This window comes from Ciconia boyciana, chromosome 3 (genome assembly GCF_034638445.1).
Source record: "Ciconia boyciana chromosome 3, ASM3463844v1, whole genome shotgun sequence".
Classification (NCBI taxonomy): Eukaryota; Metazoa; Chordata; class Aves; order Ciconiiformes; family Ciconiidae; genus Ciconia; species Ciconia boyciana.
The window spans coordinates 88,834,800-88,848,996 of NC_132936.1; the positions used below are offsets into that span (position 1 = coordinate 88,834,800).

The window sequence follows — 14,197 nt, forward strand, 5'->3', positions numbered from 1 at the left end:
GTTATATATACTTCTGCATGTTTACTGTGAGCAGGTATACTTTAAGGGATTTTGCTAGAGACTAAAGTAGAAAACTTGACATTACGTGTGGTGAATCGCCATCTGAACACGCTCTTAAGCCATACTAATACCTCAAGGTTTCCAAATGCTTGTTTTCAGGTTAGACTCAAATCTGAATCTCAGAATTTAGTTGTTTATAATATTATGATGCCTACAACATGGAAAGATTAAATCCCAAAAGTGCTATTGATAGCAGCCGTCTGGTAGAACATTAAGTCAGTCCCCATCCTGCTTTGGATGTCATTCTGTCAGAATGTATAATTTCGAAAAATATTTTTAATTTCAAACCATATTTTAGGACAGCATGAAAACAACAGCATTTCATGAATTCAGTTTTCAAAATTCTGCTGCGATTTACAGGTAAGCTCCACCCTAACTGCAGAAGTGCAAGTGTATAGTCACACAGTTAGGAATTGTAATATATTAAAAGAATGGTTCACACTGTACACTTAGAGTGAACTAGCAGTAAAGTGTACACATGTTGTGTACTCAGACATTGCACAACACAGGTTTGGTAAACAATTCTAATTACAGAAACCTGAACTCAGAGTTCTAGTGGTGGTGGGGTGGAGAGGTGGGTTATTGTTAGGTTATGGGGTTTGGTTTGGTTTTTTTTCCCTCCTCCAGAAATTGATGATAATGCCAACATCTTTGTAATGGAGGCAACTATTGCCTCTGGGCATAACTCAAGGTATAAACTGATGAAGTCACTCCTGGCTTCAGCACTTTCCATCTGGATTTCTCGCACCTCCTCCCTCATCACAGTAAACCAAGTGGGACCAGTTAGGTCATTCAAGCTAACACTCCTTTTATTCAAATGTTTAAACATTATTAATTGAGAACTAACTGTGGAATTTATTTTCACTATTAGTTGAACAAAGTTCATGCTCAAATGATCTTCAATACATTGTATAAAGCTTTTGTCAGAGGGAAATTAAGATATACAAGTCATTTCTGGAGGCTGGCAATACTCCCTAGTTAACTAAATACAGTAATCAGTCTACCATATCTCCGTAACCTTCTAGGTACCCAAACTACAGGACCTCTCTCCCAGCCACGTGAAAACTGAAACACCTACCTTGGGCCAACACAGACTAAAAGGTCAAGTGCACGGCAAGACCAAAAGATGCTCTTGCTCAGCCTGGAATACACTACGTGCATGTAGCAGTGGCTCCTTTTCCCCTTCTCCCTGCACTACAGCAAGTTTTCCTTCAGCTGAGCCAAGAAGTGTACCATAGCCACCATACTCGCTCATTAGGGTAATGCAACTCTGCATTCAGCTACAAATAGATGGATTGCACAAAAGGATTGGGGTGGGGGGAAGGTGACTTCTTATAAACAAGAGATACAAGAAGCCACCAGTGGCACTCTGAACAAAGAACTTCTTCACTGGGATGCCTTCTTCCCATTCTGCAGAATGGTAGCAGAGGAAGCCCTTCCAGAACTCAGAATGCAGGCTGTGGAGGGGAGGTCAGGCAGGCAAGGCAGAGCTAGCTTTGTCAGAGTAAGAGAAATAATACTGTGCAGATTTTTAAAAAAAGAAAATAAAAAATTAAGAAGAAAGGTAACCAATAAGATGAAACAGCATGACATAGTCAGAAATGTCTAACAGGCTGAAGATTACTTCCTTAGTATTGCAATGCAGTATTTTATTCCAAAATTATGCAAAAGAGGTTTTCTGAAAGACAGCAGACACAAATACCTAATACAAAAGACAAGCAAGAAAGACCTTTAAGTAAAAAAGAAAAATCCTTTTAGCAATTTTTAGGTAACTTAAACTTGAAGAAGACAAGAAAAACCAGTTCGGGATAGGCAGTATAGGTGGGACCAGAAGAGAGCTTTCAAGGTCCAAGTACCTGCTAAACACAAACCCACTAAACCTTCTTCATAAAGTTTTGTGTTCTCTCCCTCTTCTTCCACGGTTTCCATGCTCTGACACAACAGTCGTCTAACCCCAACCATCTAACACATTATTAAGAAGGAAAAAAAAAAAAACCAAAAACAAACCAACCACACACACACAAAAAACCCCACTTGTTTCTTTAAGTGCTTCCTAAAAACATTTTTGTGAGAATTTTTTTTTTTCACTGCTGCACCTCACAGGATGTTACAATATCAGATACAGTACTGTTAACCCTCAGATCATCTGCCAGAACAACAGAATCAAAATTTTGAACCTAAATAAGACTGTCTCTCTTAAAAGTAATTTAAGAACCTTTTTCCTCTCTCCTCCCCAAACCTCATGTCCCTGTCACTTTAAACAGCTATTAAGAAAAAAATTATCATGTTAAAAATAATAAAAAATTCATAATACTCTAAACATTAATCACTGAAAATTAATTCTGATTTCTATCCTACCAACAACTGTGTATATTTATTTTCTTAAACATACAATTACCACAGAGGAGATAAATTGTTTTTTGCATATTTAAGTATACCCCTGCACACATCCTTCAAGTTCAGATACATACAGCAGAATCCTTACACGCCATGAGATTCTCATTTCAATAGACACAATCTAGAATATCCCAAGATTTTTTATTTTAAGTCTTTTAATTCTGGAAGTCATGCCAAAAGGTATCCGCTAGTTACCTGAAAATTTTCTTAGTACAGCATCATCCCTGAAACATACCAAGGACACAAAGTCAGACAACAAACACAACAGAAAAACACGTATTTATTGCTCAAAAGGGTGCATCACCTAGCACTGAAATACTGTGAACTGGTAGTATATTGGTGGAAATTATTAGAAAAAAAAAATCAGTTCTTGTTAATGTTACACCAGAGACTAAGCACTTCATAAATTTAATATGCATAATGCTTAACTTTTGCTTATTTAACACTAAAATATCTCTCTAGATTAGTTTATTACTAGGTTATTTAGGTAAGAATATAAACAATCTTCTCCCTTAAGTTCTAATAAAGCTTACTTGGAAGAGAGTGCACTATTTAAAAAAAAAAAAAAGTCAAACCATTTCTCTTTAGGTTTTCTTTACATTAGTAAACAGCCTCTGGCTCATTTCATCACAGAAAACTGAGTATATAGGAAAAATAGGCACATGCCTTGCTAAAGAACAGAACATAAAACAGATTCTCCATCTAGCACCTACCCAAAACAAAGAGCAATAAGAATCAGTAACAACACACTATACTCCTATCAAGATGCTAACACAGGCTCACTACTCCTGAAGTCCCAAGCATACTTTGCTTAGATATAGCACCATTTATTTGTGCATCTCTATCAAGGCACAGCATTGCAGTTTTAGCATACTCCGAGGTTTCCAAAATTGGATTTTCAGAAGTCAGCAATCTTCTTCGCACTGTTTTTTGAGGCAGATTTAAAAAAAGTTAAAAGCATTCAGTTTGTTTGTCCTTTCTCTTTTCCTTGCACTATTTTTTCTCCTCGTATCTTTCAACACAGTATTTGGAACAGTTCTCTCTCCTCTCCCTAAGGATTCTTTGGTGACCAAGGGATCAGCCCTTTCAGCAGCCCACAGCTTTACCAAATTACAATGTTAAATTGTGTCTCTAATTGAATTTCCCCAACTTTTCAACTGCCAGGTGCATGAACTTCGTAATACAAGTAACACAAATACAATGTTGTCCTTCCTTAACTTTTGACTTTGCCTTGTAGTCAGTACCTAGGCCGGCTGTTGTTGCTCAAGACTTTGAAACAACACACCAAAGTTAGGGTGGTTGGTTTCACGGTTGGACCCATTCTCCAGTTTTCAGCTGCTGCCAGCAATGCTGAAGGAGTAACTGCCACCAGGTCACACTGAACATTTGTGCTGATAACAGGGGAAAACACAAGCTTGCTCAAAGTGAAGGGAGAACCAAACACCTGTTTTTTTCCCCAGCAATATCGGCTTAAATAATTCATGGAATTATGAAGTTGGGCATCTTAGAAATAGCTGTTTTAATCATAGCCTTGATGCAAAAAGAAACAAACCAAAACAAAACAAAAAAACACCTCAGCCATTAAAGTTTCCTAGTACTCTTTATTTAAAGAGTTGTTGTTTATTTTGGGGGGGGTTGTTTGGTTATTGTTTTGTTGTGTTGGTTTGGGTTTTTTTTAAACTTCTGTACATATCCAGCTCAAAAGGGTGCCAGTTGGATTGGAATGAAAAAATTTCTTTCCATTTATTTGGAGACGCAGTGTGAAAGTCACCATGAACAACAAGCGTGAACCTATGCATTTCAGTATACGGATTTAGTTTAGAGACTTTTTAGTTTGATGCTCTGATGGATGAACAATTTAAAATCCTATTAAGATACAGTAGCCTTTTTTCTCCTTTCATGATCCTGACACTATTGAATTATACCATTATTTTTAGAGTATTTTAAGTCATTAAGTGGAATAGCGAAAGTAAGATCAGGCACAAGATCATTACCCAACCTATAATATTTTAAGCAAAACCTGTTGTTGTAAGGTAACTAAATGCATAAGCTTTTTAAAAAAGCATTATTCCAATTTTACTGGTGCAGTATGCTTAAATCACTTCCTTGAAAAAGCATATGATCCCTGACCACTAGCTGGTAATCTTGAAATATCCAAGCTATTCAACATGTAGAACAGCTAAGTACACATGACTCTGACAGGAAGGTGCATACTAATAGACAAATTATCACCCAAGTACTGTTAGAATGACAGCAATCCTGGTAACAAAACCCCATATTTACCCACTTTCTAGAAGCCTCATTCCAAAAAACATTCCCTATGAAATACCACTTTTGAAATATTCCTTTTACAGTGGTAAACTGCTCAGAGATATTTTTTTTTAAAGCAAACAAACAAAAAAAACCAAACAGGGTTTTTCCTTCAGCTTGCTAAAGAAGACAAAGTAGCCTAAAAATCCTTCCCAGTGTAAGCACCACACCCAAGAATCTGCATCCATATATTTAATGTTTGGTCGGTACCACACACAAAACAAGATACTATTCTAAAACACACCTATCCTGGCAAACATGAACAGAATCAGTTACACATGCACAGAGGGGGCACAAGATAGCAAAGGCAGCTGCAAGTATTGCACATCTGGGGGCTGTTTGATAAACATTCTTAGGAAACACCCTTTTTGCAACAGTTTTGCATGCCTGAAAATACAAATTTGGAAGGAAAGACGTTATCTGCTAGTTGACATTTTACTGGAAACAGCCTTGAAATTTCAATAAATCAAACACATGACTCCTGCTAGCCAAAAACCACTATCAAAGCACTGGAAGGCAATACTTACCACGAACAATACACTCATGCACACGACACAAACACACCAGTTACCACCATACTGTACCATGCTTCAGACAGTATCACTGCAAAACATACTGAAGACTAATCAATAGTATCAAAGAGGACTACATTTTAAACATATTGACAGAACAGTATTTCTAATAGGACAGCTATGGTAATTTTAAGGTAAATCATTTCAGCTCTTCCGCTATCTATGCAAAATGGCTTATTTCCTCTTGCATTCTATAGCTTTTAAATATCTTAACTGCCAAGTAAAGTATTTTGGGTAAAGAACTGAAAACAACTAGCAACAATATTAATGGCAGTATCTGACTACACTTTTATGATTTTTTTTTTTCCTTATAGCTCTGAAGACTGAAACAATTTTTAGAAGCATGACTCTTAGAAAGGTGTATTCTGGAGCCAAAATGGTAAACTCAAAAGAACGTATGAACAACCTGGAAAAGACAGGTCTTCTCACGTTGAACCTTCCCGTAGTGCAAGGCCTCTTTAGCTTGTTACATTCTGTCCATGCAGAGCAGCTTCCAAATCATGTATATAGCATGGAGAAGGAGCATTCATAATCATATTTAACAGCAATTTTTCTTCTGGAATTGCATTGCTGTACTAGTCAAAAGCCCCCAAGAAACATTCATGTATTGAGCTGATTCACTGGACAAATAAGAACCAATTTTTTTTTTAGTTATGGCAGAGTCTTGATAATTGAATGAAGTTAATTTGACAAAATAATAATGACTTATGCCTGTCTTCAGAAAGTCTAATTGATGACTACTTCATCAACCTTTTTGCATCATGACCTTTATTGTCAGGATTAGAGATGCTCTTTTTAGACAAAAAAGATTATTTTCTTGCTGAATTAAAATAGTGCAAGAAAGTTTACCAGGTAAGACTTCAGGTTTACAGTGCTTAACCAGCCTCTACCAAAACTCAGCTAACAGAACACTAAAGTTGAAATAACCACCACCTGGAGTTTTGTTTTGGGTTTTGCTAAATATGAAGGTAGAACCAGAATGTTTCCTAAGAAGTCATTCATTCAAGAATAACTTATTTGTCTTTCCATAAATATACTTCAACAATATTAATGTCTACTAAGGACATAAAAAATTTAAATTTAAAAAAAAAAAATCATACTGGGAGTTACAAGCTCCAGTATGTTTTACCTGCAATGCCTGCTAACTTAAGAGCTCATCTGAAGCTAAGTGAAGCCAACAATTGAGGAAGCATGGAACCTCATTTTCCAAAAAGACTCTGAAAATTATATAAAGCCATACTCAAATGCTTATAGAGAAATCCTGAACCAGAACTTTTTCCTCTGGTGAGTTTGCTCAGAAAAGTTCCATGCTCCTGGGTTTGCAGCCAATCTCCCTGATTTACCTGAAAAGTACGCGAAGGACTTGACTGCTTGTCCTTCCAGCTTAAGGAAGAAGGATTTGCAGTTCTTCCATTTTTCTGGCACATGGGACTCTTCCAAGAAAAACGTACACACAATATATCCATCATTCACTGAAGGACCCTCACTCTTAATCTTAAATTCATTCTAGCTTCAAACTTTGGGGTTTTCCCTTCCTTTTTTTGAAAAAAGTGCTAACAGTCTAATAGGAAACATTAATGTACCAGCTTGGATAATTAGCAAAACCAAAAAGGAAAGCAGAGTTGCTTGTTCATAAACTGAAAGCAAAAATATTACTCCTTGGAGAAAAAACAAAACAAAACAAAAAAACCCCACCAGTAAGACATTATCTGCTTATTAAAACTTTTGTGTAGAGCACAAAAAGCAAGAGTAAATGTGTGCCACGTGTGCTACCCAAGGACACATGTGCTTAAGTATGAGTCATGTCTACATACATAAGTAGAACATGCAAGTAAGAAATCACTGCAGGAACACATAAAAAACATAATGCATTTGAAACTAAGATGGAGGAACAACAGCATATCTTTCTCCATTTTAGACCCACGTAAGTTGAAAATATGTATATTATTTTCAGAGCATATCTTCATTAGTCAAGGGCAGACTAGACATTAGTATAATAACCAGAACAGTTAAATCTGTTTTGAACACATCAAGACAAGAGAGCGGTTCAAACCCTTATGCCTCACCTACAGTACTCTCATAACTGCTAAGACCAGTCTACGTTACTGCAACTTTACCTAACAGTGGAGGTGCATAGGGAAAAAAGAGATTTACTAGAAAAGCAGACTGAAATTACTACTAAAAGCATATTGTGAATGGCTCTCTATACTGATACTAAACAGAAAAGTATTTAAAGCAGCTCTGAAATACTGACATATGCATTTAAGAGAACTATCTACCCAAAAAGTCTACAATGACAATCACTGCTTTTTCTTATGACGTGATCATGCCAAGTTGTCTATCTCAAAAATATGATGCCTCAGGGTAGAGCAAAGAACTCTTTCAAGTTATCTCCTCTAGAATAGAAATTAGTTGTCTAGTTTAAAGAGATGTTATCTCATGCTACGTTAAGGAAGAAGCCATACACTTCTTTCAACTCTCCCCATCAGATGTGTGTGTGCATAATTTTTTCTACAGTTTACTTGTATTGCTACCACATTCCAGCATTCATTTTTAGCTCAGGGCAACCACTGTTGTTTCTGAGCTAGCTATACAAGTCACTGCCAAGTTGGGCAAGAAGCAAGTCAATGTTGCTTTGGCATCATATGGTTGTAAACATTTTCATTTAACTCTTGGATGAAAAGACAAAAATACATCAGGAAAGCTGGATGCTACCACTACTTACAAGAAATGTAAGAAAGGCTCCTTCTTACACAATCAGATTCTGGGAATGCTGAACACACCTTTAAAAAGTTGGTCAGTCTAGCAAAGAAACATATTTGAACCCCTATGATGCACCCTAACTAGACACAGCTTTGCAATTACTAGGCTATTTGCTTCTCATTTCAATACATATTGCCAAAAAGCTATTTTGAACTTCAGATTACGGACCATCCCCCTTTAAAAAAAAAAACAACAAGGTTTTGATAACTAATTCATTCTTTCACATCCCACATTTCATGATTAATTTGCTTTCTCCCCCCTCTGCCCCCAATGAATTAGCAGCTAACAAACTCTACTGTGTAATCTACTCCTGGATTTCAGTATAAACAACATCCAGCAGCTAGCAATTTTCTTCCTTGACAATCCATTCATGTTTGCAAGATCTAAACCTAGTTCAAGGAGCCATCACGTTACACACTTAATAAAAGTTTCTAAAACTTTGGCTAGACTTCAGAAATCTTTGAATGTGTAGTACAAGGACTGTTGCCTCAGAACAAGATCAAGTGCGTGGTTTGAGGCAGAATATGACAGAATAAGCACATTATGTTTTACACATTCACCTGTTTTCTCCTAACAAATAAAAGAAAACATTAACTTTACTTATGTCTATTAATCTCAAAAAACTCCATACATTTCTCTATACTGATAGAACTTGCTCCGAGGAATTGCTATTAAAAGACAATATTCGGAAAGACTCTTTAGAGCTGGTTTTGGCTTAGTTTCTCACCTGATCTGCAAAACCTTATACTGTTGCAATGCCGACACATGTTAGGTAGGGAACAGGATTCATTACCCAAGTCCAGAATAAAGACCAATCTACCCCTAAGAGATAAAAGAGATCAAGTGAGGCAGGGAGATAAGAAACAAGAAAAATGTTGAAAGCACAGATTGGTCCAGCACTAAGTTGCTTCAGTACACAAAAGCCCACCAATGTTTGCTACATTTCACAAGAATATTTAAGAAAGGATATGAAAAACAAAAAGTGACTTTGGGAATATTTACAGACAACATCTTCCAAATGTGTGAGGTAGTGCAGTAGAAATAAAAAAAATGTATTCGAAATCTTAATAAGCTGCTCTAGAGTACTGCATCTTAACCAACCAAACACTGTAAGCTTTTGTAGTAACAGCAAGACTGAAAGAACAATAAGAAACCAGTAGATCAAGGTGTAGTTTACTCTTTAGTGCTATTAAGGTCTCCTTTGTTAATGGTACAAACTTTATGAACTGGAAAATCAGATTTCAACTGTTCTTCTGTTTGAAATAATTTAGACCTTGTGTGATTGTTTACAATAACAAAAGATCACCTGCCAGTGATGCTCTAAAGCAGGTCTGTAAAGCATATGACTTGCTGATGGGGCAGGCCAAAGAACTCATTTCACTGACCTCTCTTTCCTCACCAGAGCACATTATTGGCATGCTGCCAACCACTCCAAGTTCCAAAAGTGCACCCAGCACTTGAAAAAAAATCGGAGCTCTAGCTAGACATCACATATCAAATGCCTGAGCAGCTAAAAAAGCACCAATAGCTATAGCTACTGATTCTGCTATTCCTAATTCTGCATGGCCTGCAAAGGCTCTAGACTAAAACACCTTTTCAAATGAGAATATTTAGAAAAAGGACAAAAGTGGGCTTGGTGAATGGAAGAAAATTCCAGTTTTTTAAAAAAGTGGCTATATACAGACCAGTGATATGGAGGTATTAGGGGGCATTGGTCTGAGGACTTCAGTTCGCAGTTATCAACTGATCAATGGTAACTGCTTAACCACAACAATTTGCACACTGAAAACTTCTCTACTAACTGTTGCACTGTAATTGCCACATATCAAGCGATCAGCAGTGGCGTCACTATACACGCTGTTGTTTGGGGGGAGGAAGAGGAAAAGGGAGCACGAAGAATTCACACATTGCAATTACCATGCATTAGCAGTTCAGGAGTAGGAACTGTGTGACCCCACAGCTGGCAGAGCAGGGATATAAGTCACAGGCAGACCATACTGGAATCAGTTGAGAAGATTTGGTAAGAAGCTGCAATTCTGTTTTGAAGTAGTAACAAGATGTAGAATAGAACTGAAGAAGCAGGAAAATAGGATTCTTTAGCATAGGGAGCATGGCTTCAAAATAATTTGAAGACTTAGAAATCTTATTCACCTGTGAGAATTATATACTCTGAATAAATCAGCTACTTCCAATAGTAAGAACAGGAAGTGACTAAAAATTTGCTGATGAAATGAGTAAATTAGAATAGAATCCTGCAGTGCAGACATTACATTTTTTTGTTGTACTGCATACACTGGTAGATTGGGTGGAGGGGGTGGTGTTACTATAAGAGATACATAGCGTATTTTGGTACTGTATTTGTTTTGATAAAATGATTATCTAAAATAATTTGCTTGCATTAATTTGCCATTCCCATATTCACTGACAAATGAAAATCTGGTAATTAAATCCCTAACCTGGTTGCATTCTGCAATGGTAGGAAGTCCCTTAATCAGAACAAGAAATGTTTTCCTTTAACTTTCCATTACCTGTGGAATTGACAAAAATACAATGTATACTTTTAAAAATTGCCAGGTTTGATAGCAGCAAGGCTAGCTACTTACTAAGAGGAAACTACGTCAATCAAAAAAACACAAAAGCACAGTTTTTCTGGCAACCAGTCCTGAATCTCAAACCAATTCTCGCTCTATTTTACTGTCTAGGCTATGATTTATGTGATAGCAGGTAAACAGACTTTGCTCTGTAAGCCACTGAAGACCAGAGGTAGGTTTAAGTGCAAAAGTCTCACCAATGCATTTGTTTTATCAATAGTATCATTTTACCAGATACCTCCTAGAGGTAAACGAAGACCAGTTCAAATTTAACAGTGGAAGAACAAGTACCTACTTTGCCTGTCATGTAGATATGTTTGTATTAACTGCATCTGAACCCTCTGTACTAGCAGCATCCTCAGGAAACTATCATAGTTGCCAGTGCAGTTGCATTAGCAACTACATACATGCAACCCCTGGATGTATTTTAATTTTAGTTTAGCCTCTTCAAACAGTTGTTTTTTAAACCATAACACTACTTCTGATAAATGTGAATCTGTCTCCTGAAAAGAAAACACCATTCTCTTGCTCTGAGCACAAGACTCCTTTCAACAACCTCTAAACCTAAGATAAAATACTTTGGAGGGTGGTATTTAGAAGTGGATCCATAATACAACTTATTTCTTGATGCACTCATTCAGCTAATTGCACCTAAGTAAGCACCTCATTCCAGATGACAGTCAGCTAGTCAAACAAGTGACTGAAGTCATTAGCACATCTGCTACCTAGGAGACAAGAAGGTATGGCCATAGATTTCAGAGTAAAACTTCTTGCAATGCCTTTACAGGCATTGTAAAAGTAAGCGATAGTCAGTTCTTGCTTCTGGGACAGCACCATTTTTATGCTCTGCATCTGCACAGAACCAGGGACAATGATATGAAAGCCACACTAGAGTGTTTCATTGCAAATATAACGCAAGTTTCCAAGACATCTTAGACCTGCTACAACAACTTCCCAAGTCCTCCAAGAAAAGTTGTACTAATAAATTTTTCACAAGAACACACTAGAAATACTTGATCTCATCCAGAGGCATTCCAGCAACTCTGTGGCATGATGAACAGAAAGAACCATCCTAGAATGAGAAAGAGTACAACGGTGAAATAACAATCAGAAGCTCTGATTACAGAAAGCTGGTATTAGCAAGGGGCAGACTAAATACGTTACAATTTTTCTTTCTGGGCTTGTACCACTACAAAAAGCACAAGGGTCATACTCTAAATTACCAGCAGTAACAAAACCATCAAGAATATGCTTGCATACATAGCAAGATTATTTAGTAGCTATGTACCACTGAAAGAGAATATTCCCATTTTTCCATCTCATTCTGAGAAATTGTTCTTTGTGCTTACCCTGTCCTGTCCTCTTTTCATCAAGGTCCTCTGAGCCAATTAAATTCAGTTTTATTTATTAAAATGGTAGAAAGTAAATCCAACGAAAAAGAGTTTCCTGCCATTTTGGTGAGTTAAATCAGCTTAGAGAAGTGTTCAAGTGCCAAAGTCAGTGCATGGGAGGAGACCCAGACAGCACAGCCATCAACAGGAAAGGGAAGAAAGAAGACAAACTCCTTCCTTCAGCAAGAGCAACAAGCTGTTAGAAATGGCAGAAGTGGCCACGAGATTCAAGCCTGAGATAGCATCGTAATTTTTCCCTTTTCTTGATCCCTTACCCAGCTGATCCGAAAGAAGTAACAAATACATTAAAACATGTGCACACAAAAATCCACTGTCTGCCTTTCCCTCCCCACAAAAACTTCCTAGCGACACACACGCTCACCTAGACACCCTTCAAGTTTTAAGGACAAAGTTGTAAAGGACAAACTGAGTCACCGTGTTCTATAACCCACAAAGCCAGGCAACCATGCCACAGCACCACATCAGATTTTATTATTTAAAAAAAACAAACAAACAAAAAAACAAACCAAGATACATGGGGAAAAAATAACTCCATTGTGAAAACAGCCATTTAAGAATATGTTCCTTTACTTCAAAATTAAAGTCTCTGAAGTTCAAGTTTTTGATTTGTCAGCTTTGCAACTGACTTGGCTTTGAAAACACCAGTTTTATGTGCAGTTCTTGTTAGATAATACAATGCTTCAGTGTTTGCACTCTTTGGGAAATGGTACACTCTTCCAAAATATATTTATTTAAGAGCAAATTTAATTTGTGCATTCAACAAAAGCGTACAGATAACAACACTTACATGACGTGTGCACATGCTGTAGGCATTTTAAGCTGCTGTATCTCTTAACTTCAAGGAAAAAAACCGTACATAGCTTTAGTTCATTATGTTGTGCTCTACAGAATTACTACTCTAGAACTGTTAAGAAAAACATGTCCTCGGATGTGCGTTGTTTTAACGTAGGCATTTAAGACCACTGTGCTTGCAGGCTAGACTCACTTTTTTGCTCTTTTGCTGGAATAACGCTTCCACACAGCAACAGGGAAGGAAAATAAAAGAATTAAGCAGAGAAAAATGGGATTTCCTTGACACAACAATGATCTTGAAGCAAGGGCAGGCCAGTCCTTTAAAAGCTAGTTTTATCTGAAGACGCCTAAGTTGTCGCGGGCTACATGTACGCCCTCACGTGCATCCTGTAACTAACTGTCGGTTTCGTGCCGCGGGCCAGCATTACCCCTCCGAGCGGGGAAGGCGAGCACGCTCACAGGCGGTGCGGCTTAGGCCACGCCGCCGCCGGGGAGGGCTCCTCGCCCCGCTCCCAGCAGCGATGCTGCGGGAACCGCCGAGCGCGGCCCCTTCCCAGCGCCCCCCAGACAAAGAGTGCTGCGGCGGCGGGCCTGAGGGGGAGGACGCGACCCCGGGCGCATTCCTCCTGCCGGAGGCCAGCTCTCGGCGGCGAGGAGGGCGCCTTCCTCCTCCGCCCCCCGGCGCCGGGACGGGGACAAAGGAGGAGCGGGAGGGCTGCAGAGCCCGGCCGCGGGGACCTCGCCAGGGCTCCTGCCCCGCCGGGGAAAGCTTCGCTGCCCCGCAGCCCGCCCTGCGCGGCGGGAGACCCGCCGCCTCCCCGGGCACCGCCGCCCGGCCCTGCGCTGAGGCGGGCTCTCGGGGCGAGAACAAGTGCCCGCGCGGAGCCGGGCGGCGGGGCGGGCGGCCGGCGGGGCCGGTGGCGAGGACGCCCGCCTCAAGGTGACACCCGCGGCCTCGCCCCGGCTGCCTCCTCACCTGGCACCTGCAGACGATGTCGGCGTCCTGCGCCAGCAGGTCCACCACCTTGCCTTTGCCCTCGTCGCCCCACTGGGCCCCCAGCACGACGGTCACCTTGTTGCCGGGGAGGCGGGCGGCGCACTCGCCGTTGGGGATGGCGGGCGCCGGGGCGCCATGCTCCGCCATGGCTCGCGCTGCCCGCTCCGGCTCCGCTCCAGGCACATGCGGCAGCGCGCGGCGGCTCCGCTCCCCCCGCCTCCTCCTCCAGGGCGGGCGGGCGGTGGTGCCGCTGCCGCGTCCAGGTGCCGCCGCCTACCGGCCCCGCCAGCGCGGCCTCCCCCG

At 39.8% G+C, this 14,197-nt stretch overlaps 1 protein-coding gene across 1 annotated transcript in view; it reads right to left on the minus strand.

The window, feature by feature from the left end:
* Positions 1-14,197, minus strand: part of ADSS2 (adenylosuccinate synthase 2) — a 40,841-nt gene extending 26,644 nt beyond the window's left edge. Inside the window, exon 1 of the mRNA XM_072856498.1 lies at positions 13,874-14,197. Coding sequence (XP_072712599.1) covers positions 13,874-14,041 — 168 coding nt within the window. The 5' untranslated portion in view covers positions 14,042-14,197. The remainder of the gene's footprint in view (positions 1-13,873) is intronic.